Here is a 27,285-nt window from a genome sequence, read left to right on the forward strand (position 1 = left end):
TCCTTTCTACCCAGAGGCAGGGGTAGAGGGAAAAAGCTGCACCAGACAGCCAGTTCCCAGGAACAAAAATCCTCCCCTGCTTCCACTAAGTCCACCGCATGACGCTGGGGCTCCACAGGTGGAGCCAGGTGCGGTGGGGGCCCGTCTCCGGAACTTCAGCGACCAGTGGGATCGCTCACAGGTGGATCTATGGGTTCTACAAGTGGTATCTCAGGGATACAAGCTGGAGTTCGAGACGTCTCCCCCTCGCCGTTACCTCAAATCAGCCTTGCCAGCTACTCCCAAGGAAAGGGAGGTAGTACTGGCGGCAATTCACAAGCTGTACCTCCAGCAGGTGATAATCAAAGTTCCCCTCCTTCAACAGGGACGGGGTTACTATTCCACAATGTTTGTGGTACCGAAACCAGACGGTTCGGTGAGACCCATTCTAAATTTGAAATCCTTGAACACTTATATAAGGAAGTTCAAGTTCAAAATGGAATCGCTAAGGGCGGTTATTGCAAGCCTGGAAGAGGGGGATTTTATGGTATCACTGGACATCAAGGATGCTTACCTACATGTCCCCATTTACCCACCGCACCAGGAGTACCTCCGATTTGTGGTACAGGACTGCCATTACCAATTCCAGACGTTGCCGTTTGGTCTGTCCACGGCACCAAGGGTATTTACCAAGGTAATGGCCGAAATGATGATACTCCTTCAAAAGAAGGGAGTTATAATTATCCCGTACTTGGACGATCTCCTTATAAAGGCGAGGTCCATGGAGCAGTTGTTGGTCGGAGTAGCACTATCTCGGGAAGTGCTACAACAGCACGGCTGGATTCTGAATATCCCAAAGTCGCAGCTGGTTCCTACGACGCGTCTGCTGTTCTTGGGTATGATTCTGGACACAGAACAGAAGAAGGTGTTTCTCCCGGAGGAGAAGGCCAAGGAGTTGTCATCTCTGGTCAGAGACCTCCTGAAACCAAAACAGGTGTCGGTGCATCACTGCACGCGAGTACTGGGAAAGATGGTAGCTTCTTACGAAGCAATTCCCTTCGGCAGGTTCCATGCAAGGATCTTTCAGTGGAATCTGTTAGACAAGTGGTCCGGATCGCATCTTCAGATGCATCGGTTGATCACCCTGTCCCCGAGGGCCAGGGTGTCTCTGCTGTGGTGGCTCCAGAGTGCTCATCTTCTCGAGGGCCGCAGATTCGGCATTCAGGACTGGGTCCTGGTGACCACGGATGCAAGCCTCCGAGGTTGGGGGGCAGTCACTCAGGGAAGAAACTTCCAAGGACAATGGTCGAGTCAGGAGACTTCCCTACACAGGAACTAAGGGCCATTTACAATGCCCTAAGTCAAGCAAAACCCCTGCTTCAAAACCAGCCGGTGCTGATTCAGTCAGACAACATCACGGCGGTCGCCCATGTAAACCGACAGGGCGGCACAAGAAGCAGGATGGCAATGGCAGTAGCCACAAGGATTCTCCGATGGGCGGAGAATCACGTGATAGCACTGTCAGCAGTGTTCATTCCGGGAGTGGACAACTGGGAAGCAGACTTCCTCAGCAGGCACGACCTCCACCCGGGAGAGTGGGGACTTCATCCAGAAGTCTTCCAGCTGCTTGTAAATCGTTGGGAAAGGCCACAGGTGGACATGATGGCGTCCCGAATCAACAAAAAGCTAAAAAGATATTGCGCCAGGTCAAGGGACCCTCAGGCGATAGCTGTGGACGCTCTAGTGACACCGTGGGTGTACCAGTCGGTTTATGTGTTCCCTTCTCTTCCTCTCATACCAAAGGTACTGAGGATAATAAGAAAGAGAGGAGTAAGAACTATACTCATTGTTCCGGATTGGCCAAGAAGAACTTGGTACGCGGAACTACAAGAAATGATCTCAGAGGACCCTTGGCCTCTGCCGCTCCGACAAGACCTGCTACAGCAGGGGCCCTGTCTGTTCCAAGACTTACCGCGGCTGCGTTTGACGGCATGGCGGTTGAACGCCGGATCCTGATGGAAAAGGGCATTCCGGTTGAAGTCATTCCTACGCTGATAAAAGCTAGGAAGGATGTGACAGCAAAACATTATCACCGCATATGGCGAAAATATGTTGCTTGGTGTGAGGCTATGAAGGCCCCAACAGAGGAATTTCAGCTGGGTCGATTTCTGCACTTCCTATAGTCAGGAGTGACTATGGGCCTAAAATTGGGATCCATAAAAGTCCAGATTTCGGCCCTGTCTATTTTCTTTCAAAAAGAACTGGCTTCACTGCCTGAAGTTCAGACGTTTGTTAAGGGAGTGCTGCATATTCAGCCCCCTTTTGTGCCTCCAGTGGCACCTTGGGATCTCAACGTAGTGTTGGATTTCCTAAAATCACACTGGTTTGAGCCACTTCAGACCGTGGAGTTGAAGTATCTCACGTGGAAAGTGGTCATGCTTTTGGCCTTGGCTTCGGCTAGGCGTGTGTCAGAATTGGCGGCTTTGTCATGTAAAAGCCCTTATCTGATCTTCCATATGGACAGGGCAGAATTGAGGACTCGTCCCCAATTTCTCCCTAAGGTGGTATCAGCGTTTCATTTGAACCAACCTATTGTGGTGCCTGCGGCTACTCGTTTCCAGGACGGCTAGAGTCAGAAAAACTGACTCGCTGTTTATCCTGCATGCACCCAACAAGCTGGGTGCTCCTGCTTCTAAGCAGACTATTGCTCGCTGGATCTGTAGCACGATTCAACTTGCACATTCTGCGGCTGGACTGCCGCATCCTAAATCCGTAAAAGCCCATTCCACGAGGAAGGTGGGCTCTTCTTGGGCGGCTGCCCGAGGGGTCTCGGCTTTACAACTTTGCCGAGCTGCTACCTGGTCGGGATCAAACACGTTTGCAAAATTCTACAAGTTTAATACCCTGGCTGAGGAGGACCTTGAGTTTGCTCATTCGGTGCTGCAGAGTCATCCGCACTCTCCCGCCCGTTTTGGAGCTTTGGTATAATCCCCATGGTCCTTACGGAGTACCCAGCATCCACTAGGACGTCAGAGAAAATAAGATTTTACTCAACGGTAATTCTATTTCTCGTAGTCCGTAGTGGATGCTGGGAGCCTGTCCCAAGTGCGGACTTCTGCAATACTTGTATATAGTTATTGCTTAACTATAGGGTTATTGTTCTGAGCCATCTCTTTAATGAGGCTCAGCTATTGTTCATACTGTTAACTGGGTATAGTTATCACAAGTTGTACGGTGTGATTGGTGTGGCTGGTATGAGTCTTACCCTGGATTCCAAATCCTTTCCTAGTAATGTCAGCTCTTCCGGGCACAGTTTCCCTAACTGAGGTCTGGAGGAGGGGCATAGAGGGAGGAGCCAGTGCACACCAGATGTAGTACCTAATCTTTCTTTAAAGAGTGCCCAGTCTCCTGCGGAGCCCGTCTATTCCCCATGGTCCTTACGGAGTACCCAGCATCCACTACGGACTACGAGAAATAGAATTACCGGTGAGTAAATTCTTATTTTCTGTGCACTTGGTCTATCGGTGATGCATGCAGCATTTAGAATTGATAGGTCATGTTCTCATGAATAATTAAGTTGTGTGTATCATTTTTTATTTTGCTTAAGAATTTGATGGCAAAAATTAAATGACTCGTTAATTCATTCTGCCGCTGTAATTACAAATATTATTTTTTTGTTTCTTCTCTTCACTTGCTTCATTATTTTATGTCCTTTTTGTCTATGAAATTTAAATGTTTTAGAATAAATTAATCTATGAATTTACATAAGTAACATTCAGCAGGCTAAATTGAATTATTAAATTAATTATTCAATAGTAAATATTATAATAATAATAATAATAATAATAATTACATAAATTAAAGAATAATAATTAATTTAATTAATTTTTATATAAATTAATAAGTGAAATAAATAAGCTGATTAAAGCGATTCAAGAGCAGTAGAGCTACTGTAGATACGTATTTGGTGGGCATTATTTATTACTTATGGGAATGTTTTATTCTTTGTTGCACTTGTAGGAATTTATGTTAGTGTTGCCATAGTTATTAGCTATGGCTGACTGCATATTTGAAGTTGTTCTTGACACAAATTGGGAACATTTATAAAGTGATGGAAAGGCAAAAGCCAGTGCCAACCCCCCCCCCCCCCCCTTTTCCCCCCTGATACAAACAAAGTAAATTTAAATCAAAAGAAAAATTCTGATTGATCGCTCAGGACACCTGTCTCTGCTCACCGTTTTTCTCTGGACCACTTTTGATAAACGTCTCTAAATTAAGATTTTTCTAAAACATACAACTTTTTTCTTATTAGAATAGTGTGTATTACCGAGAATATTGAATTTCCGTAAATAATATCCTCTTCTGTTAGTCCTGTAGTATTCTTATAGAAACGAGCCCATGTAATTTGTGTTCCAGTATTAACCAATTTTGTTGCACCTAGAATCAATAAACAAAACATTCATTATTATAGTTGAACTTAAAGTAATAGAAGCATGGGACCTGTGATACGGAATCTTTGGTACTTGGGACCTATGATACAGATTCCTTGGTACAGTACTTGGAACCTGGAATACAGAATTCTTGATACTTGGGGGTAACTTTACTAAGGTGGGAGATTTTTAGAACTGGTAATGTTGCCCATGGCAACCAATCAGATTCTACTTACCATTTATCTAGCTGCTTCAAGCAGATAATAGATATAATCTGATTGGTTGCTATGGGCAACATTACCAGTTCTAAAAATCTCCCACCTTAGTAAATTTACCCCTTGGGATCTGTGATAACAGAATTCTTGGTACTTGGGACCTGTGATACAGAATCCTTGCTACTCGGGACCTGTGATACAGAATCTTTCGTACTTGGGACCTGTGATACGGAATCCTTTGTATTTGGTGCCTGTGAAACAGAATCCTTGGTACTTGGGACCTGTGATACGGAATCCTTGGTACTTGTTGCTTGTGAAACAGAATCCTTGGTACTTGGGACCTGTGATACAGAATCCTTGGTACTTGGGACCAGTAATACAGAATCCTTGGTACTTGGGACCTTTGATACAGAATCCTTGGTACTTGGGACCTGTGATACAGAATCCTTGGTACTTGGGACCTTTGATACAGAATCCTTGGTACTTGTGACCTGTGATACAGAATCCTTGGTACTTGGGATCTGTGATACAGAATCCTTGGTACTTGGGACCTGTGATACGGAACCCTTGGTACTTGGGACCTGTGATATGGAATACTTGGTACTTGGGACCTGTGATATGAACTCCGTGGTACTTGGAGTATATCAAATCAATGGGCATTTTATGGGGCTGATTCTGAGTCACATGCCAAGCCTGATTTACTACCTAGTGCTAATGCAATTATCTGTTCAACTAATGCAGGGATTGTGCGCAAATGTGTATATTTGCATCTGAGATGCACTGTATGCAAAAACTCGCCATTTGCCTCTATTCTGGTTCAGAATGAGCCCCTGTATCACAAGAATGGCAGGTGGAAATCTGAGATAGGATTTTGTAGTATCAGAATCAATGGAATGTGTTGGGTTATCGCTCCCTTGCCCTAGAATTATAGCTTCTAGCTACACTAATCATTCACATCAATCGCTGTCCCATTGGAGCTTGCAGTCTAAATTCTCTGCCACACAAATACGCTAGGGTCCTTTTTTTATCAGAAGACAAATAACCTTCCACGTTATAAATGTTGGACTTTGTTGGAGGAAATCAGAGAACAATGAGGAATCCCATGTCAATATGGGGAGAAAAGGCAAACTGCACACATAAAGGAACTTGGTGTGGATGGAGCCAGTGGTATGAGTCAGCAATGCAGCACCGTGCTGCCCTATATTTTGAGGACTACTTGTAGTCTTCTGAAATGCTTCATTAAAGAAATGATGTACAGGTGATCATTTATTATCTTCAAGTGAGTATCTACAGCAAAAGCCCTCACTGGGAGTCCATAATCACAAGGACTTGTTGTAGTTTCCCTTGTTTGATTGAAACACTATTGCCTTGACTCAGAGTCGCCTACTGTGTGCATGTGTCCAAGGACGCCCCACTTAAGTTATCCGAATCTCTACTTATGGCTAATGGAGTAACTGTGTAGCAGTAGGGCATTTGTAGTTGGGATAGTTGTGTCATTGGCAAGTACTGTATTCAGAGATGAGCCTATGCCAAGTTCTGGCTGATTTAATAGGGATTGCAACAACGGCATGTGCACGGTGAGTAGTCTGTATCCTGGAGGGGGTGGGATGGGGATAGTCCATAACCCGCTGCAGATACAGTAGCTTCCGTTAATTCACTTCCTTTGCCATCTATTGTGCATGCCCAAGGTTTGCAACAAAGATGAGCCTGGCGAAATGCGTGTTGATAATAATTATGACTATATTTGACTGCATATTTCCAGGATGGCCACATACTGTACAGCAGATGTTTAATACAAAGAAGATATTTCTAATATATTCTTTGTATTTTTCATATACTTTATATAGTCAAAACTCTGGCGTATACGTTAGTATAACAGGAAAGGCTCTGCCTCACCTCACCGCACGTCACTGGTATATAAATGTGACCACATACTGAACATAAAATATATAAATGAAATAACAACATATTCAGAAGTTATTAAAATCACAATGCATATATTTAGAAATCCTGGAATCTCATAAGTCAAAAAGAGAGAAAAAATTCCTTAGAACAACTTGTGTGTCCTCAGGATATAGTATAGGGCAGTGGTTCCAAAATGTGGTCCTCAAGGCACCTCAACAGTCCAGGTTTTAGGGATATACCTGCTTGTGCACAGGTGTAATCAAACTGACTGAGGTACTAATTAATTATACTTAAAACCTGGACTGTAGGGGTGCATTGAGGACTGCATTTGGGAATCACTGGTATAGAGATACAATGAAGGTTGGTAACGCCCAAGTCATGATTGAGCAGCAGAATATGGGCCTAATTCAGGTTAGATCATAAATCACGATCCAACCTGAATTATTGTGTTCACCCAGCGGGCGCATGCACTCTCATTTACTGCGAATGCCTCTGCCTGGTGAAAGGGGGGCGGCAACGCTCCGTTTACAAGATGGAGCGTTGCGGGGGTGGTGATGTAGAAACGGGGGCGTTGCAAAAAAAACAGTGGGCGTGATCGGGCGGCTGCGTGAAGTCACACGCAGCCGCTGAGATCACAAAAATGGCGGCAGACCTCCTGCGGGCACAGCCAGGCTGCGCCGGCAGGAGTATACCCTGATTTTAGCGGTCACGATAAAATTGCGGTGCAAATGCAATTTCAGCGTGGTCAAGTAGGGACCAGCGATTAGCATGCTGTGCCCTGCGATGGGCGGCCCCCAGTGTGTGAATCAAGGGATTGCAAATTCTGCTACTTAGCAGAATTTGCAATCCTTACTGAATCAGGTCCAGTATGGAGTAATACAGAGCAATGCGGTCTTGGCAAAAGTCAAATGGGTAGATGATAAACTGGAGAGAGATAAGTTACCAACCAATCAATCAGCCCCTTACTGTCATTTTTCAAACACTTCCTGTAACATGGCAGTTAAGAGCTGATTGGCTGGTACTTTTTCTCTCTTCACTTTATCACTCTCAAAGGCTTTAGTACATCTCATCCAAAGGTAGATTTAGCAGCCTCTTTAAAGGAAGAGCAATTCATACATAGGGGCATATGCCTCAATGTTTGGAGAGAGATAAAGTACCAAGCAATTAGCTCCAAACTATCATTTTTCAGACATAGGGGTATATTCAATAACTGTCGGATCCATTGACGACATGCATTTGTCGGAATGGATCCGACAAGGGCTATTCAATGGACGGCCAAATCCGACTGTCGGATTTGAGCCAAATCTGGCCGTCGGATTTGGCCATACCCGGGGTCCTGTCCTGCTGGGTGTGCTGACAGCGGCGGCGTGCGGAGGGGGAAGCTGGACAGCGTTGGGCAGTGGGGGGAGCTGGACGGTGGCGGCGGACGGTGGGGGGAGCTGGACGGTGGCGGGCAGCGGGGAGAGCTGGATGGTGGCGGCAGGCGGTGGGGGGAGCTGGACGGTGGCAGGCAGCGGGGGGAGCTGGACGGTGGCAGCGGGCGAAGCTGGATGTCGGTGGGCAGCGCGGGTGCTGGACGGTGGCGGCGGGCGGCAGGGGGAGCTGGACGGCAGCAGGCGGTGGGGGGAGCTGGACGGTGGCGGGCAGCAGGGGGAGCTGGAAGGTGGCGGCGGCGGGGGGAGCTGACAACGGTGGCCGGCAGAAGGAAAAGTCTGCAGCAGCTGGGGAGATGTGTGCAGCGGTGGGGGGGTGAGGAGCCTAGCTGGGGGACGCCCTACTCAATCTGATTTTTTTGAAAGTCGGATTGAGATTGTCAGAAAGGGGCCCAAAACCTGTCAGAATTGGCCCCGTTTCCGACAGAAGAACGCGGAACGGCGCTTATTCCGCTGATCCACATGTTTTCTGACAAGTCGGGAATTCCGGACTTGTCGGGAAAAAACTGCTCTTTTTTAATAGGTCGGAACCCATTTCGACTGAATTCTGTCGGAAGCTGACGTCTTTCCGACAAGACGGCAGCTTCCGACAGCTATTGAACACACCCCTAAGGGGTCACTAAGCTGTGGAGAGAGATATAGTACCAGCCAATCAACTCCTAACTGTCATGTTACAGGCTGAAAAATGCCAGGAGCTGGTTGGCTGGTACTTTATCTCTGTACACTTCACCTCTCTCCAGCTTAGTACATAGACCCCATGGTCATTTAAACACAAGTTAGTGTAACTTACAGTAGCTAATGGGTGCTCTTCAGTTCTATTCTACTTGTCATAGGAGTTTCTCCTATTGGGGAGCAACTATTAAGCTCAGATTGTCAATAGTATTGGCATTATACATGTAAAATATTGTGTTTTAACTATTATATTTCATATATTCCCCTTTTGGAACCTGAATACCTTTTTGTTTTTCGAATATTCTGTGCTACTGTTTTGAAAATGTTGCTTATCTCTACAATAATCTGTCTGCGCCATTAAATGTCACTTGACCAAGATAGAAGTAGATGCCTAAGGAAAAGACAGTTAATACACCTGGCCCAGATGGAATTCACCCAGGTGTGCTAAAAGAACTATGGGGGTCATTCAGATCTGATCTCTGTTGTGCGTTTTCGCACAGCAGGCGATCAGGTACCAACAGCGCATGCGTATGCACCGCAATGTGCACGTGTGTCGGACAACAACAAAGGGCATCGCCGGCCAGCGACAGGATGGTGCGAAATTTCTAATCGCACGGGCGTTCACAAGGAGGAAGTGAGTGGTAACTGACCGTTTACTGGAAGTGTCCGGAAAAATGCAGTCGTGCCCAAGCGTTTTCAGGGAGGGTGTCTGACGTGAGCTCCTGCCCCGATCAGCCTGATTCTATCGCACTGTAGGAGTAAGTCCTGGGCTGCGCAGAGACTGCACAAAGTGAATTTTAACAGCTCGGCGTACACATAGGATCGCACGCTTGCACGGTGAATATACATCCCCCTGGGGGCGGCGACTATCTGAACGCAGGACAGCAAAATTAGCAGCCCACCGATCAGATCTGACTGACCCCCTGTATTCAGTCATTGAGAGCTCACTATTCCTTCCTTATATGTATTGTGGCAGAGACAGCATTGTTCCATGTGAAAGTAATGTGGAGGTTCCATACCAGGTTTGGAAGCAGTAGCAGAAGCCCAGGTGTGTGATCAGCAGCACCTGGGATCTCCCGATATAAGGGTTTCCAGGGCAGAGTCACCTTGCTCCTGACAGCAGTTAGTGTCCAGGTGATAGACCGGGTTGTGTGGGTTAGACTAGGGACCACTGGAACCTATCAAGAGTCTGCTATGCTGAAAGTGCCTGTATGCTACTGCCTGTAATACCAACTGGATATGGATGTAACTTGCTATGTGCTGACCTGCTGTGCAAAATAAACACCAAAAATGTTCACCTGATTGGCTGGAGCACCATTTATCATAGGCAATGAGTCTTAAATAGCTAAAACTCGTTGGTAAATGTGTCCCTAAGTCCAGTCATTGAGAGATCACCAATCCTTAGATTTATGGACTTTCCCATACCTAGGATTAGTAGAAGGTTGAAGGAAAGCAGATGTGGATACAATCTTTAAAAAAAAATATCTAAATATTAGCTAGTTTAAAATATATTTTCTTTTTTTTTAACGAGGAGAAAAGTTTTCAACTGGATCTTGGTAGTAAAACTGATGTATGTATTTATGTGCACTGTGTATATTCCGGGTATCATACAATGTATTGCATGTTAAAGGAAGCACTTATTATCCCAAAAATACATTATGTGTACTGTACCTTCAAGGTCATAGAAATGCTCCCAGATCTCCTTGGCGTCAGACTGAGGATATTCTCTGCTTGTGAGACCCAAGGTGTTAGGAACCAGATTTATTACTTGTGATTTGTTGCGATGTCTGAAACTTTGGATAAAATCAATTCCACCTAAGGGCTGTGAGAAAAAAACAAATAAGGGACCATAATATATACTTCCACAATAGAAAACCTCACAATCAAGCTGCTTTTACATTAGGTTAATGTTGCCTAGTAAATAATAATGCTGCTGGAAAACACAGGAGTACACCTTGGCCTAAATATAATCACCAACGATTTGTGGTCACCGGCGCGATTTTGATGAGATACAGTAGCTGCTAGATTTAAAGTGGCAATTAGTTTAAGGCGACCGCAATACGTGGGCAAATAGGTAAGTACTGTACAGTATGTAAAAGATGTTCAGTGCAGACGGCAAGATTTATCCTAAGTGGCTGCTCAGTTACTATGGACTCTTCTGACTACCGAGGATCAGTACCAGCTCTAAGGGAAAGTGGGCTCCTAAAGGTGAAAAACAAGGCTAGTCTGGTTCTACAACATGACTGAAGAGAAGATCTCCTGGTTCTAGAACATGACTTGAGGAGAAGACCTCCTGGTTCGAGAACATGACTGAGGAGAAGACCTGGTTCTAGAACATGACTGAGTTGAAGACCTCTTGGTTCTAGAACATGACTGAGGAGAAAACATCCTGGTTCTAGAACATGGCTGAGGAGAAGACCTCCTGGTTCTAGAACATGACTGAGTTGAAGACCACTTGGTTCTAGAACATGACTGAGTAGAAGTCATGCCTCTGCACACTCATGTTTATGTGAAGCCATGACCACTTTTCCATGTGCTGCTCCCTTTGGGAGTTCAGAAGCCAAAATCAGGACAATATTTGTCTCTTGAAGTGCATATAACAAATGTTTATGGTAAAAACCACAAATAATACAATCAGGTGTAAAGATAAGTATAAAGATTACTAAATTATAAACTATCAATTAATAATCCACCTATCCACAAGTCTCATTAGAGGGAATCCTGTCAGTCCAAATACCGATGCCGAAATCCCGAAGGGGGTGGGGTGTTAGTCTTAGGCTGTTAGGGTTAGGGTTAGGGTTAGGCTGCTGGGACGAGGGGGGTTAGGTTCAGGCACCCCCAGGTAGGGTTAGGGTTAGGCACGGGGGGGGGGGGGGAGTTGGTTTTAAGCTGTGGGAAGTGTGGGGTTCGGTTTAGGCACCATCAAGGAGGGTTAGATTTAGGCTGCTGGAAGGGGGGTTAAGGATTAGGGGGCCATTGGCGGAAGGTATGTTGCTATCAATGAGAATCTGCATTATGCTGTTTGAAAGGTAATATGCTTACCAAAACTTTTCTTGATTTCAACACCAGGTACACTATATAACCATGAATTATAGACAGATCTACAGATAAGAAAGCTGCAGTACAGTCAGTTATGCTAAATTGTAAATATTAACATAATATTATATCAGTTGTTCCCAAACTTTCTTGAATCATGACGCCCTAGAGTATCAGCATATCATGCCCCTCGGCATCCAGTTTGGGAACCATTGCACTATATCATTCCCAAGAGGAATGTTCCCAGACAAACTGTCAATAAAGGGCAACGCAACAGATTATGCCCCACCCCAAAATGCTGTAGTCCCAATTAAGCAGTGACCTATTAATGCAAAATATTAGGTGTTGGTATGTTAGCAATGTGACACACAATAAATATAAAGACTTAACACAAAGTAAGCATCTCCTAACAAACATAGACCTTTGCATTATATACAGTACAAGGCTCCCTGATTGTCACAGGACTGCTCTTTTTTCCAGTTGAAATCTTAAAGTGACAATGTTTATTTCTCTACCTGCCCTAATGACCAGTATATGTGGTGGTGATTCCTACAGTTTTTATACATTATTTGGTCCTAAAAGGGAATAAAGAGTGGATTTTAGGATCTGAACAAAATCGGGCGCTTTCTGTTGTTTTCATTTCATTTAATAGCCTGGGTAACTCACTTGTAGAGTTCTTGTCAGTACGTTTTCATCCGTTTCTGAAAATAACACATCAACCTCCGCCGTGAAATATTCCTTGTGTGTTGAGATAAACAACACCAGCGTGGAGTTGGTGTCTCCGATATTCTTCATCCAGTAAATATTGTTCCTGGGTATAAAGAAAATTTGACCACAGGTCACCGTAAATGTGACGGCCGGCCTGCCGATTTCACCTATTACACCGACCCAAACTGTGCCCTATGAGAGGAAGGAAAAGGTTCCAGATTTGTATATGTTCAAATAAGCAATCTTAGATATAGACAGTACTGATGCTAAAGTCTATTGAAGTTTAAATGTTGATGGATCCTTATTTGTACTGCAGGTGCGCTTTCCTTATGAAAGAACAAGCTTGATAAATAACACATTCACAATGTCACCATACACTGTAATACCCCTTTAAGATCTCCAATGCCGGATCCCAACCGGGAATTGGAAACGGGTCCTTCCCGGGTGGGATCCGGCATTGGAGACTCTCCTACCCCTTTTCGCTGGCTTCCAGACCCGGCAATATGCCGAGCCGGTTGCCATAGCGGCGGGGGAAGGAGCCGGCAGCGGAGGCGGAGGTGAGGGCGGCACTGGGAGATGAGCTTATCTCCGCGCCGCCTCTCCTTATCTCGTAAACGGGTCCCGGGTCGCATCGACCCGGGAATCCGTTTACGCAGTCACTGACCCGGTATTCAACCCGGGAATAACACTGCTTATAACCCGTTGAATTACCGGGTCAGACGACCCGGGAATTCGGACTTGGCACTTTCACACCACACACTGACCCGCGTCGACCGAGCAATATGCCGGGTCGATACCGGGTTATTTGTGCGATGTGAAAGGGGTATAAGGTGGCTGTAGTGTGCTCCGCCTCTTACACTTACCAGGCCCATCTTAACAGCAGTGTAGGTCCCTGGGCAAAGCAATGCACTGGGGCCCCTACCCATCCTCCAGCTGTAGGGGTGGGGGGTGCTATCAGAGGAGCTTTGATGTCCCGTGGGTTGTAAGGGATATCGTATCTTCGGCTCAGCATGTAGGACCTGGAGCAGTAATTTCTGCTAATGACTCCTTTACTGCACAGATGGTGGGAGATAGGGCGGATGGGAGAACACTAAACTGTAGAAGGAGGCATTGGGCTGAATGAAGGGACCCTGGTACATGACATCCAGGGTGGTAGACCCTCTATGCAGGGGAGGGGTGGATAGTAAAGTGGGTTTAATATTCATAATTTTCCGGTAGGAGGGCAGCTTGCTTGTGTGCAGATATCTCCAGTTCCTGGAAATAGATTTCTTAGCTTTTAACATGATAAAAAAAACTAGAGAGTCCCACCTTTCAGGAGGTTCTGGGGTCTTGGGGATCAGAGTTCAGGAGCCAGAGTAATCCACCAATGAATATATAAAATTGCATACCAGGCGTGTGGAGCTGGAGCAGGGACCAGCTGCTGGAAGGCTGATATCTCTGGTTCTGGGCATAGTAGAGACAAGATGCCAGGGTCCACCAAAAGGGGCAGAGTCCCAGCTTTTGGATTATACCATCAGAAAAACTTTAAGTCAGACAGAATCCCAGATATCTGGCTGGGAAGAGCAATTAACAGGCTTGGATGGGGACCACTGCTTAGAAGTCGGATATCTTCAGTTCCCCAGGGCTGATTTTAAAAAAAAATCTGGTACCCCTGGAAAAAGGGGACCCTCAGCTATCAGCCTAGGACCCTTATACTCCTGGGGCCCTTGGACAACTGGTCATTGAGCTCATACGAAAAGACGGCCCTGACTCTTCCGAGTCGTAGGTATGAGTGAGATATCTGACATACAGTATATCCTAGTTATAGGCTTAATTTTCACTTATTTTAGTGATAATCAGGCAATAACTGCTACATGACTGCCCAGGTCAAAGGGTTTCATAAATAGTAGCCTTAGGGCCTACTTCAGAGGTGGAGGCTGCTGCGTCATCTCTTGTGTCTGTTGCCGGATTCGCAGCTGCGATATTATGCAAATGTTATTATCAGCCTTCCCCTGTTGTAAAGCCTGTGTCTCAATGACCAAGGACCATACTCGCATACCCTCCTGGAATGGCTGGGAGGCTTCCTCCCAGACACTAGAGCCACCTGGCTGTCTGCTGCTGCTGCCTTTGGTGTGTCTGTGATCACACTCACTTCTGGCAGCTTCCTGACTCCCAGCCACTCAGAGGAAGTGCTGACAGATACCCAGGCCTCCAGCACCACTCTGATTGGAGCCTCTCCCTGTCGCTCGCTTCAACAAAAGTGCTGATTGGCTGCCTGAAGCTCCCGCCTCCTAGCTAACATTCTCCTCTCTTGCTGCAGGAAAGAGAAGAAGGCAGACTCCGGGCGCTGTGTTCTAACTGCATGATCATGACTGAGCGCAGCATATAAGCGGCTCGGGGAGCTATTTTGTTATTATTGGAGCTATGGCTGTCAGTCAGAGACAAAGCCCTGAGTACTGATTGGATAGCAGCCGGCCGCTCACCTTACGATGGCACAAATTTGCATTGAATCGCGCCATCATGGATCCGCCCACCAATTTACAATGCTGGTAATTGTCACGCCGCCGCCCCGGGCCCCTTACTTACCTCTCCGGGCGCGCTGGTCCTCTCTGCGGCCGTCCTCGCTGGCGGCTCCCGTCGCTCGGCCCGGCGTCTGGGCGGGTGACGTCATCAGGCACTTCCCACCAACCAGCTGCTGGTGGGAAGTATAAATTCAGGCACCAGGCACTGCATCAGTGCCTGAGTATCATCAGTTCCCCAGGAGTGGTGATCGCCAGACCTCTGTGCCTCCAAGCACCTCCGTGCCTCCGAGCATCCCCGTGCCTCCCAGCACCTCTGTGCCTCCGAGCATCTCCGTGCCTCCAAGCACCTCCATGCCTCCAAGCACCTCCGTGCCTCTGAGCATCCCCGTGCCTCCCAGCACCTCCGTGCCTCCGAGCATTTCCGTGCCTCCAAGCACCTCCGTGCCTCCGAGCACCTCCGTGCCTCCGAGCATCCCCGTGCCTCCCAGCACCTCCGTGCCTCCGAGCATATCCGTGCCTCCAAGCACCTCCGTGCCTCCAAGCGCCTTAGCGCCTCCAAGCACCTCAGTGTCTCCACGCGCCTCAGCGCCTCCAAGCACCTCAGTGCCCCCAAGCGCCTTAGCGCCTCCAAGCACCTCAGTGTCTCCAAGCGCCTCCAAGCACTTCAGCGCCTCCCTGCACCTCAGTGCCTCCAAGCACTTCAGCGCCTACAAACACTTCAGTGTCTCCAAGCCCCAGCGCACGTAAGCGCAGTTGTGCCTCCAGCACCTGGTATTCTTCTCTGATTCTTAAAAAACTGGAGAGAAAGAAAACTCTTGTGTGGGCGCACTCTTGAAAGAAGAAGTGAGAAGAAAAAATTCTTCAAATATAAGTTGAAGAGATATTTAAAACATATATTTATTGAGTAATTATAAAATTAATAATATCCCACTGTGATCAACAAGAACAAGGTTTTTTTATTTTTTTTATTTTTTTAGAAAAGATATGTGAAAAAAGAAAAAGAAATGTTCTGGTCTGAGTAATCACACGAGACGGATTGGAAAGGTTACAGACACCTGATAGTCTGGCAACCGTTTCACCTGACCAGCACAGAAATTCACGAAACGGTTGCCAGACTATCAGGTGTCTGTAACCTTTCCAATCCGTCTCGTGTGATTACTCAGACCAGAACATTTCTTTTTCTTTTTTCACATATCTTTTCTAAAAAAATAAAAAAAATAAAAAAACCTTGTTCTTGTTGATCACAGTGGGATATTATTAATTTTATAATTACTCAATAAATATATGTTTTAAATATCTCTTCAACTTATATTTGAAGAATTTTTTCTTCTCACTTCTTCTTTCAAGAGTGCGCCCACACAAGAGTTTTCTTTCTCTCCAGTTTTTTAAGTACATGTACTTTCTAGCTCTGGGCGCACCGCCAATAGGGACTACAATTGAAAGGTTTTCTCTTTCCAATATCTGTCCATTTTGGTTTCCTTCACTTTATCATAATTCATACCGGTGCCAGGTCATTCTTTCTTGTGCTATTCTTCTCTGATTCACCAGCACCTTTCGAGTTCTGTCTTTCAGGAGACCTTCAGCGTCCACATGTGCCTCCTGTTTGCCGACCTGATCCTGCATGAGGAAAACTTACATTCGGCCATCTCTGCTGCGGCCCAGTTGCGGTTCCTCTTCCCGGTCACCAGAAGAAACCCCGAGTCCACGACACTCCCAAACCAGGTCAGTGATAGTATACTCAGGCCACATGGACCCGGGGGATCAGAACACGGACTCAAGTGCCATCCAGAATCTGGCTTCCCGAGTACAAAGTCAGGAAGCGGCACAAGGTCAGGTGATGCAGTACCTCTAGGAGTTGTCCGGGCGTCTGGATCAGATCCAGGCGTCTCTAGCCTCGGTAATTCCGGCACCAGTTCCAGTAGCCGCACCAGTTGCCGCTTCCAGCAATGTTCAACCATCGGCCGGTGCCACTCCGCGCCTTCAGCTGCCTACTCCGTCCCGTTATAATGGAAATCCTAAAAATTGTCGTGGTTTTTTAAACCAATGAGAGGTACATTTCGAGCTACTTGCACATAACTTTCCTACAGACCGGTCCAAGGTGGCATATATTATTTCTCTGCTGGAAGGATCTGCCTTGGATTGGGTGTCTCCATTATGGGAACGTTCGGATTCACTGGTTTCCAATGACTCCAAATTCATCACGTCTTTTCGACGAATTTTTGACGTGCCCGAAAGGATGACCTCGGCCTCTTCTGATTTGCTCCGCATCCGTCAAGGCTCCCGATCCGTGGGTCAGTATGTGGTTCATTTTCAAACCATTGCCTCTGAACTTCGCTGGAATAATGAGGCTCTGAGAGCTGCTTTCTGGAACGGTCTCTCTGATCGCCTGAAGGATGAGTTGGTCACTCGGGAGCTTCCGGATTCTTTAGAGGAATTGATCTCCCTCTGTGTCAAGGTAGATCTCCGGATGCAGGAACGTGGAGGTGAACGTAGTCGATCGGATCGTTCTAGGTTCCGGCTTCCCTCTGTAAGACAAGCGGTGGTCCCAAGTCCAGACGAACCCATGCAGATTAACCGATCCCGATTGTCCCCAGAGGAGCGACAGCATTGTCATGAGGGTAAACTCTGTCTGTACTGCGGAGCTGCGGGTCACTTCATCAAGTCTTGCAAATCCCGTCCGGGAAACGGGCAGGCCTAGCTTGTTCCGGAGGAGTCAAGTTGGGGGTTACGACCAAATCTTCTCCGACTTCAGACTGTTTGCTTCCTGTAACGTTAACCACCAAGGTTACTTCCAAGTCTTTTGAAGCCCTGTTAGACTCCGGGGCTGCGGGGAATTTCGTTTCTTCCCTCTGTGTCCAAAGCCTGAATTTGGAAGTACGGTCCATCGAACGGCCTATTTCCTTGAGAGCAATCAATGGTACTAGGATATCCAAGGGTATCATAACAGAACGCACGGTTCCAGTTAAATTACAGGTTGGGGCTCTACATGAAGAATATTTGGAGTTCCTGCTGATTCCGGAGATGCATCACGATCTGGTTCTCGGAATGCCTTGGCTCAGAATTCACAATCCCCATATCGATTGGAAGACCGCACAGATTCGGTCTTGGAGTTCTTTTTGTCACGCTAACTGTCTCACCCCTGTCTGTCCGCTTCGTGTTTCTACTAAGGTGGAGGAAGAACTTATCCCGGAGGCGTACCAAGAGTTCAAGGATGTGTTCTCGGAACAGGCGGCTGACCAGTTACCACCCCATAGGTCTTGGGACTGCCCCATTGACCACATCCCAGGGAAAATGCCGCCCCGGGGTCGCATTTATCCTCTGTCCCTTCCAGAGACACAAGCTATGTCAGACTATATCAAGTCCAATCTTCACAAGGGATTCATTCGCCCCTCTATCTCCCCGGCTGGAGCGGGCTTCTTCTTCGTGAAAAAGAAGGATGGAGGGTTAAGACCATGTATCGACTACCGCGGCCTAAATGATATTACCATCAAAAATAAATACCCCTTGCCTCTAATCACAGAGCTATTTGATAGAGTTCGTGGTGCCCACGTTTTTTCCAAGCTCGATTTGAGGGGGGCCTATAAACTTATACGCATCAGAGAGGGAGATGAATGGAAGACCGCCTTCAATACCCGGGATGGGCATTATGAGTATCTGGTGATGCCGTTCGGTCTTAGCAATGCTCCTGCTGTCTTCCAGGGATTCGTCAACGAAATCTTCCGAGACATGTTATACCTAAGAGTCGTGGTATATTTGGATGACATACTGATTTTTTCCAAAGACCTTGCTGAACACAGGATACAGGTCAAAGAGGTACTCCGCCGTCTACGTGAGAATCATCTCTATGCCAAGATATCCAAGTGTACCTTCGAAGTAACATCAATACCGTTCCTCGGTTATATCATCTCGGTGATGGAGTTTCGCATGGACCTGGAGAAACTTTCCGCCATTCGGGACTGGGCACAGCCACTCTCCTTGAAAGCAATACAAAGATTCCTGGGTTTTGTGAACTATTATAGAAAGTTCATTAGAAGTTTCTCCACCATTGTTGCACCCATTACCGCCTTGACGAGAAAGGGTTCCAACCCGGGTTTGTGGCCTCCTGAAGCCATAGAGGCCTTTTCCCACTTGAAATCGGCTTTTATGTCCGCTCCAGTACTCCAACAACCAAATTTCGAGGAACCTTTCTTCCTAGAAGTTGACGCATCCTCGGTCGGAGTTGGGGCCGTTCTCTCTCAGTACGCCTCAGATAAGAAATTACATCCGTGTGGCTTTCACTCTCGTAAATTCTCTCCGGCTGAACGAAATTACACTATTGGAGACCAGGAACTCTTGGCAATTAAATCTGCCTTGGAAGAGTGGAGATATCTCTTAGAAGGGGCCAAACACGTGATTACCATTTACACTGATCACAAAAATTTGTTGTATATCAAAACCGCACAGTGCTTGAATCCTCGCCAAGCTAGATGGGCACTCTTCTTCACTCGATTTTCTTTTGTTATCAAGTACCGAGCCGGGACTTTAAATACTAAAGCGGATGCACTGTCCCGTTCACAAACTCCCACAGAGTAAAAGGATTCTTTTGAGCGGAGTTTAATTCTGAATCCAATTTCTGTCTCCACTGCCTCAACTACTCCAGGTCCTCCCCCTGGAAGAATGTCCGTACCAGCTAAATTCCGGTCGAGGATACTACAGTGGGCCCATATCTCCAAGTTTTCCGGTCATCCCGGCGCCCAGAAGATGTACAAGTTTCTGTAAAGATCTTACTGATGGGACTCCATGAGGAAGGATGTACAGGATTACGTTAATTCTTGTCCACAGTGTACACAGCATAAATCTCCCCATCTATCTCCTGCTGGGTTACTTCGTCCTCTGTCCATTCCTATGAAACCGTGGACTCACATTTCCATGGACTTCGTCACCGACTTGCCCTATTCCAAAGGTTTCAACACCGTCTGGGTGATCGTCGGCCGTTTTTCGAAGATGGCGCATTTCGTTCCTTTGACTGGTCTGCCGACAGCTCCTAAATTAGCTCTAATATTTGTCCGAGAACATTTTCGGTTGCATGGGTTGCCTCAAGAAATAGTCTCTGATCGAGGGGTACAGTTCACCGCAAGGTTTTGGAAAGCTCTCTGCTCGGCCTTACAAATTAAACTTAAGTTTTCGTCCGCTTATCACCCCCAAACTAATGGGCAAACGGAACGAGTCAATCAAGACTTGGAGACTTTCCTCCGCCTGTATCTATCCCCTTCACAGGACAACTGGGTAGAGTTATTGCCTTGGGCAGAGTTTTGTACATAACATTCATTTAATTCCTCCACTGGTGAATCTCCGTTCTTCATCAACTATGGCTTCCACCCACAAATTCCGGATTTTCCAATTCTTCCAACAGGAGAGGTTCCAGCTGTGACTTCCACTCTACTACACTTCAGACAAATTTGGAGTAAGGTTCATGCTAGTCTTAAAAAGGTTTCTGTCCGATACAAGTTCTTCGCGGACAAGAAACGGCGAGCCGCTCCTCAATACAAGGTTGCAGACAGGGTATGGCTCTCCATACGTAACCTCCGGCTAAAGGTACCCACCATGAAGTTCGCCCCAAGGTTCATCGGTCCATACCCTGTGCTACAAATCCTGAATCCTGTGGTCTGCAAGTTGGGATTACCTTCCCATCTACGCATACCAAATGCCTTTCATGTTTCTCTCCTTCTCATCCTTAATCGTTTTCATTCTAAGCCCTCAAGCCCCACTTCGGTAGAAACTGAAACTGGGACAGACTTCGAGATCAAAACTATTCTGGACTCTCGTTATCTTCATAAGAACCTGCAATATCTGGTAGATGGGAAGTATAAATTCATGCACCAGGCACTGCATCAGTGCCTGAGTATCATCAGTTCCCCAGGAGTGGTGATCGCCAGACCTCCGTGCCTCCAAGCACCTCCATGCCTCCGAGCATCCCCGTGCCTCCCAGCACCTCCGTGCGCATCTCCGTGCCTCCGAGCACCTCCATGCCTCCGAGCACCTCCGTGCCTCCAAGCACCTCCGTGCCTCCGAGCATCTCTGTGCCTCCAAGCACCTCCGTGCCTCCAAGCACCTACGTGCCTCCGAGCATCCCCGTGCCTCCCAGCACCTCCGTGCCTCCGAGCATCCCCGTGCCTCCCAGCACCTCCATGCCTCCGAGCACCTCCGTGCCTCCAAGCACCTCCGTGCCTCCAAGCACCTCCGTGGCTCCGAGCATCCCCGTGCTTCCGAGCATCTCCGTGCCTCCAAGCACCTCCGTGCCTCAAGCACCTCCGTGCCTCCAAGCACCTCCGTGCCTCAAAGCGCCTTAGCGCCTCCAAGCACCTCAGTGTCTCCACGCGCCTCCAAGCACCTCAGTGCCCCCAAGCGCCTTAGCACCTCCAAGCACCTCAGTGTCTCCAAGCGCCTCCAAGCACTTCAGCGCCTACAAACACTTCAGTGTCTCCAAGCCCCAGCGCACGTAAGCGCAGTTGTGCCTCCAGCACCTGGTATTCTTCTCTGATTCACCAGCACCTTTCGAGTTCTGTCTTTCAGGAGACCTTCAGCGTCCACGTGTGCCTCCTGTTTGCCGACCTGATCCTGCATGAGGAAAACTTACATTCGGCCATCTCTGCTGCGGCCCAGTTGCGGTTCCTCTTCCCGGTCACCGGAAGAAACCCCGAGTCCACAACACTCCCAAACCAGGTCAGTGGTAGTAATAACTGCATTGTATAGTGGGGACGGTGCTCTGATGAAGCATTTGGATTGTCGTCCCCACCTCCACCACACCATGTCCCCCTTCCTCTGTCCCCCCCGCAGTGCCAAGCTGGCTGCCCCTTCCCAGATGGGGCAGCCAAAAATTCAGGCTGAGATGACCACTTTATGTATCTCTGCATGCTGCAATCCTTTAGATTTCATTATGGGCACACCGTCACGTACACCATTGTTACTTGTACCAGCCCTATGGAATGTGCAGTTTCTCTATCTGACTAGGACATTTGCAGCTGTACTTCACTGTCCGTGACATTCCCATAACATACCCATGAGCCAGACTTTGTGTTCATCTCCTATCACTGTATAGTACACCACCTTTCTTATACCATCTGTCCCTGTTTATGGAAGTGGTATGGGATTGCTGCGGGTGTATTGCTAAAGTGTTTGCATCAAGGGGCCATATTCAGATGGTAAATCATCTGTTGTAGGGCTGTTGCAAGTTTCAATGGTGCAACCTATGGTGGCATGATCTAAAGACGCATCAAGTGGTCTTGCGCACTCAAAGTGGGCGTCACAGTCCTTGCAAATTCATATGCACAGATGTACACCACAGAAGGGATTTGTAGTGGCAATATCATAAAGTCTATGGGGGAATGTGATAGCATGGGAGAAGCAGGAAGTGCGAGACTTTGTTCGAGTTCTCTTGTTTTTTTGTTTTTTTTCAGCGGCAATTATTTACGCTGCAAAACCAACCTGGTTTTGCCGCGTAAATGATCGCCGCTTTATAAAATGGGAGAACTTGCACAAAGTCTCGCACTTCCTGCTTCTCGCAGGCTATTACACCCCCCCATGTGTTCTCTCTATGGTCATCTTGTTGAGATATTATAACAAACTGGGACTTTATCAGTAGATGCAAAAAAATATATACCAATGTGTATTGTCGGGTGCTAGATTGGGGTGCCTTTCTAGCTGCTGTATGATGGGAGATAGTCTCCCTGCAAATAAATTATGGAAAGGGAAGAAACAGCGCTAACAATTCCTAGAATTAAAACACAATTTAATATGCTAAATAAAATTTATAAAAATATATATATAGAAGACTTTACATATAAAAATATATTTTGTCAATTGACGGCAAGCTGGGGATAAATAAAAGTTCAATTATGGATCTTGTATGTGCTGAGCTGTACACTGAGACCGTGTTCCTTAATTGAAACAAATAGTTCACAATTGTGAGCTGGTAAATGCGTGGATGTCCATGATAAATTGAATTACCAGCCTTGTGTTCCTGATGGTGGGATCCGTAACAATGGTTCCTGATGGCAACGAGACTCCATGCAATATTGTTGGTTTCCTTGGTCCACAAAGAGGCTTGGAATAGCTTATAAACATAAACCGGATTGATGAATGACCGTCAGAGGTTCTCCACGCTCCTGTCAATTGAGGCAATGGTCACACAGGTCTTTCTAAGTGCAGCGTATGTAGTCTCTTCTGAAGCATTTCGCTGCTCCAGGCAGCTTTGTCAAAGGTGTGAACTATTTGTTTCAATTAAGGAACACGGTCTCAGTGTACAGCTCAGCACATACAAGATCCATAATTGAACTTTTATTTATCACCAGCTTGCCGTCAATTGACAAAATATATTTTTATATGTAAAGTCTTCTATATATTTTTTTTATATATATTTTATTTAGCATATTAAATTGTGTTTTAATTCTATGAATTGTTAGTGCTGTTTCTTCCCTTTCCATGAGACTTTATCAGTGTTGAGTAATTACACTGGAGGGACAGCAGGTGGAGCTGTTGTGTATATATTGATATGTTAACAGTCTGTGTTGCAGTAATGTACTTGTTTGTTATAGGAATCTTCCAAGGAGGAGAAGGCGAGATAAGAAGCATGCAGTAATGGCTGTTCATATATACTTGTCTTTTTTCAGCATGTTAGTTTGTTTATGATCTATACAGTTTCATTATAAATAAGTTATACCATAAAAACTTCACAGTGTGTGCCTACTGATAGAGTATGTAACAGAGGAGATCCTATCTGCTAACACTTCTGCTAACACCTCTGTGTGCTTCAGTTACCTCCCAGAGTCCAAACCATATTGGTGGTTAATTGGCTTTAGGCAAACTTGCCTACACTCCTGGAACCTCCGGGAGACTTGAAATTTTGAGCAGTCCCCAGGGCTCCCGGAAGAGTAGGTGGCCCTCCAGCATTCTGCTTCCTAGTGTAGTGGTCAGAATAGGTAGATAAATGCTGTAATCTCTGCCTGTGGGGAGGGACTTGGCCAATAGGGCGTGATTTCATGGCGTAAATAGTCCAGCTCAGCTCCCATCAGCTCCCACTGACATCTCCTCTCCTGGTGTCTCCTGGAGAGGATATTACTAAAGTCGGTAACCATGTCTTTAGGTAACCTTGAACCATAATGGCCAGATATGGCCCAGGTAAATCTTTTGCATTCGTTTTAGTTTTGATGGTAATTTATAATATTATACAGTACTTACCTGAGACACAAAGCCATGAATGTTCGCCTGTAAGTTCCAGTTAGGTAGACGTAAGCCGCCAGGCAGAATATATAAAATGCAGATGGATATTTTGGATTTTTGTCTGTTAATAGTTGCACCAAACATTCTGTCTTCTGTACTTGTATAATCCGTGTCGTTCCTTCTGTATCGTGCGCAGCGGATACCTCCTCCTTCAAAAGTTTCATACTATTGGTATTATAAAATTAGATCAAACTTACATATGGTTTGACATCATTCTAATGGTTGTGTACATGTAATGTGTCTTTTATTTGCAGATGTACGTTTAATTCTTTACAAATAAAATAAAAAAAAGTGAACATACTGTATATTACAAAGCCACAATCAAAACATTACAAAATAGAACCTGGTAGATTAGATAGATAGATAGATAGATAGATAGATAGATAGATAGATAGATAGATAGATAGATAGATAGATAGATAGCTTATTTACAGTTTTTAGGTCTAATTGTATTACATTTTATATATATTTTTGTCAGGTCATACTTCATCAGTTATTTTAATCGCAAAAATAAGTAATAAGTGTGTTCAGTAACTGCAAATCCATCTTAAGCTTCATTGCGTGCTAAGATATAGAATAGACAACTGAAAAATAATACATTCTCTATCATTACCCAGTGGGCAATAAAAACCCTGCGGCAGGTGTGGTAGAGTAGCCAAAGCGTATATATGATATACAGTAGCGAGTGATTTAGAGTAAAATAATTTTAGCCATTTAGTAATAATACAATTAATACACCTACCTTAATTTTTGAGAGGTAAAGATAATATTGAAAACTGATGTCATCATCTATAGCTGTTATTGGTGTGGTTGATGTGATAGTGGTGGGATGGCTGGTTGGATTTTCATTATTCCCATTGTTGCTGCTTGATGGGTATCGCGCAATAAAAATAAACGCTATAACCATGACACCAACAGCGGTGGCGATGGTAGAGGCTGTGACACAAACGAGGAAGATCTTCCATGTCCCCCAGTGACTCTGGAACAACAATAAATAGTTTTACTCAGCTAACAAAATATGTATTCCTGCTTAAAGGCTGTCTACGTTCAGACTCACAAACCCACACCACACTTTGTAGACAACAACAACAACAACAAAAAGACGACAAACCAGGTAGTCATTTTATATTGAATGAAACCCCCACACCCATGCTTATTTTTTAATTATAAATAAAAAAAATAATAATAAATAATAATAATAGTAATAATAATTAACAGTTCTCATTTGATAAGGTTGTTTGTAGTACATTTTTTGTAACCCTATTTGCAACATTGAGAATTTAACTAACACGTATCAGTTCAGTTTGAAAAAGATACTAGTCTAAGTTCTCAACTATCCTCCACTGTCCTACAGTATTTGATACAAAAGAACAAATCATGCGGAGTACTGTTTCTCCAACCCAGAGCCGGCCCTAACCAATATGATGCCCTAGGCAAGATTTTAGCTGGTGCCCCCTAGCACCGCCGCTAGTTCTGCAGGACATGCCTGGCATGAGTCATCTGTCAGCTCTGCTAACGTTGGGGCACCTTTTGATTATTAAAATGCATCTTATTTGCATTACTATGTGGCTAGGATGCACAAGCAGCTTTTGCTGATTAAAATGATATGCAGCATGCCTATATTCTGTGTGCGACTGCGGCTGTATCTGCATACGAAATGCTACATTACAGTGATTTCCACAGAATATAGGCATGCCGCATATCATTTTAATCAGCAGAAGCTGCTGGTGCCCATAAGCATACCAAATGCCCTAGGCATTTGCCTAGTTTGCCTATGCCTAGGACCGGCTCAGCTCCAACCCTTCCTGCCCAATCTAGGCTCCTTCTCTTTATATCTACACCTGTACCTCAGCCTTTGTTGCCCCAGTGCCGACTATCAATCTCTGATGGTCCACACCCCAATTCTGGCAATCTAGACTGACGCTCTACCTCTAAAATTGCCCACATTCAATTCAAATTTCTGCTTTTTATGCTCTTCTCTTTCTCCAAAATTATTTTTTTAATTCTCTCATCTTCTCCCAATCCTCCAAATCCCACTGCCTCATTGCCATCTTTGTCCTCACCCTATTCTCTGATTCTCTCTCCTGTCTCAGGGCCGTTGCTTTCACTAAGTACTTTTCTAGCATAATGGCTGCAACCTTTCTGGGCAGTTCCTGCCAAAATCCATTTGGTGCTTCTCCCCCACCTCTTATTTCTGACTAATCTTCTTTTCCGTCCTTCTCCCCTGCCACTGCTTATTATATCTGTGTCCTTGTCACACTCTGGTACATTTTGTGTGACTTACCTTGCCATTTGTCCCACAGGTCAGGGTTTCTGCCTGACCTTTTTTGAGAATCTGACATCAACATCTTGGAGCTTGTCAGCTGACTGCATTTCTCCAGTTGGAGTACTCCTGCCACAGTTGGTCCAAGCAGCCAATAAGGGATCTATAGCTCCTACATACAGTATTCCCTGTGAGCACTCCCACTGACAATTTAAGACTGTGTAGATATACTCTGTACCAGAAAGTGCCAGTTTCTGACCACAACTTACTTACTTGTGACCCTAATCTGTCTCTCCAATTTTGTACCAGCCCTATGGAATGTGCAGTTTCTCCATCTGACTAGGACATTTGCAGCTGTACTTCACTGTCCGTGACATTCCCATAACATACCCATGAGCCAGACTTTTTTTGTGTTCATCTCCTATCACTGTATAGTACACCACCTTTCTTATACCATCTGTCCCTGTTTATGGAAGTGGTATGGGATTGCTGCAGGTGTATTGCTAAAGTGTTTGCATCAAGGGGCCATATTCAGATGGTAAATCATCTGTTGCAGGACTGTTGCAAGTTTCAATGGTACTTTTCTAGCATAATGGCTGCAACCTTTCTGGGCAGTTCCTGACAAAATCCATTTGGTGCTTCTCCCCCACCTCTTATTTCTGACTAATCTTCTTTTCCGTCCTTCTCCCCTGCCACTGCTTATTATATCTGTGTCCTTGTCACACTCTGGTACATTTTGTGTGACTTACCTTGCCATTTGTCCCACAGGTCAGGGTTTCTGCCTGACCTTTTTTGAGAATCTGACATCAACATCTTGGAGCTTGTCAGCTGACTGCATTTCTCCAGTTGGAGTACTCCTGCCACAGTTGGTCCAAGCAGCCAATA

General features: G+C 45.9%; 1 protein-coding gene across 1 annotated transcript in view; it reads right to left on the reverse strand.

Annotated features, from left to right (window-relative positions):
* LOC135055839 (mucin-3B-like) overlaps positions 1-26,523 on the reverse strand; it is a 73,499-nt gene extending 46,976 nt beyond the window's left edge. Inside the window, exons 1-6 of the mRNA XM_063960407.1 lie at positions 26,422-26,523; positions 24,880-25,116; positions 24,096-24,302; positions 12,337-12,570; positions 10,306-10,456; positions 4,307-4,416 (exon numbers count right to left, since the gene is read on the reverse strand). Coding sequence (XP_063816477.1) covers positions 4,307-4,416; positions 10,306-10,456; positions 12,337-12,570; positions 24,096-24,302; positions 24,880-25,044 — 867 coding nt within the window. The 5' untranslated portion in view covers positions 25,045-25,116; positions 26,422-26,523. The remainder of the gene's footprint in view (positions 1-4,306; positions 4,417-10,305; positions 10,457-12,336; positions 12,571-24,095; positions 24,303-24,879; positions 25,117-26,421) is intronic.
* Positions 26,524-27,285: the final 762 nt, after the last annotated feature.

This window comes from Pseudophryne corroboree, chromosome 1, assembly GCF_028390025.1.
Source record: "Pseudophryne corroboree isolate aPseCor3 chromosome 1, aPseCor3.hap2, whole genome shotgun sequence".
Classification (NCBI taxonomy): Eukaryota; Metazoa; Chordata; class Amphibia; order Anura; family Myobatrachidae; genus Pseudophryne; species Pseudophryne corroboree.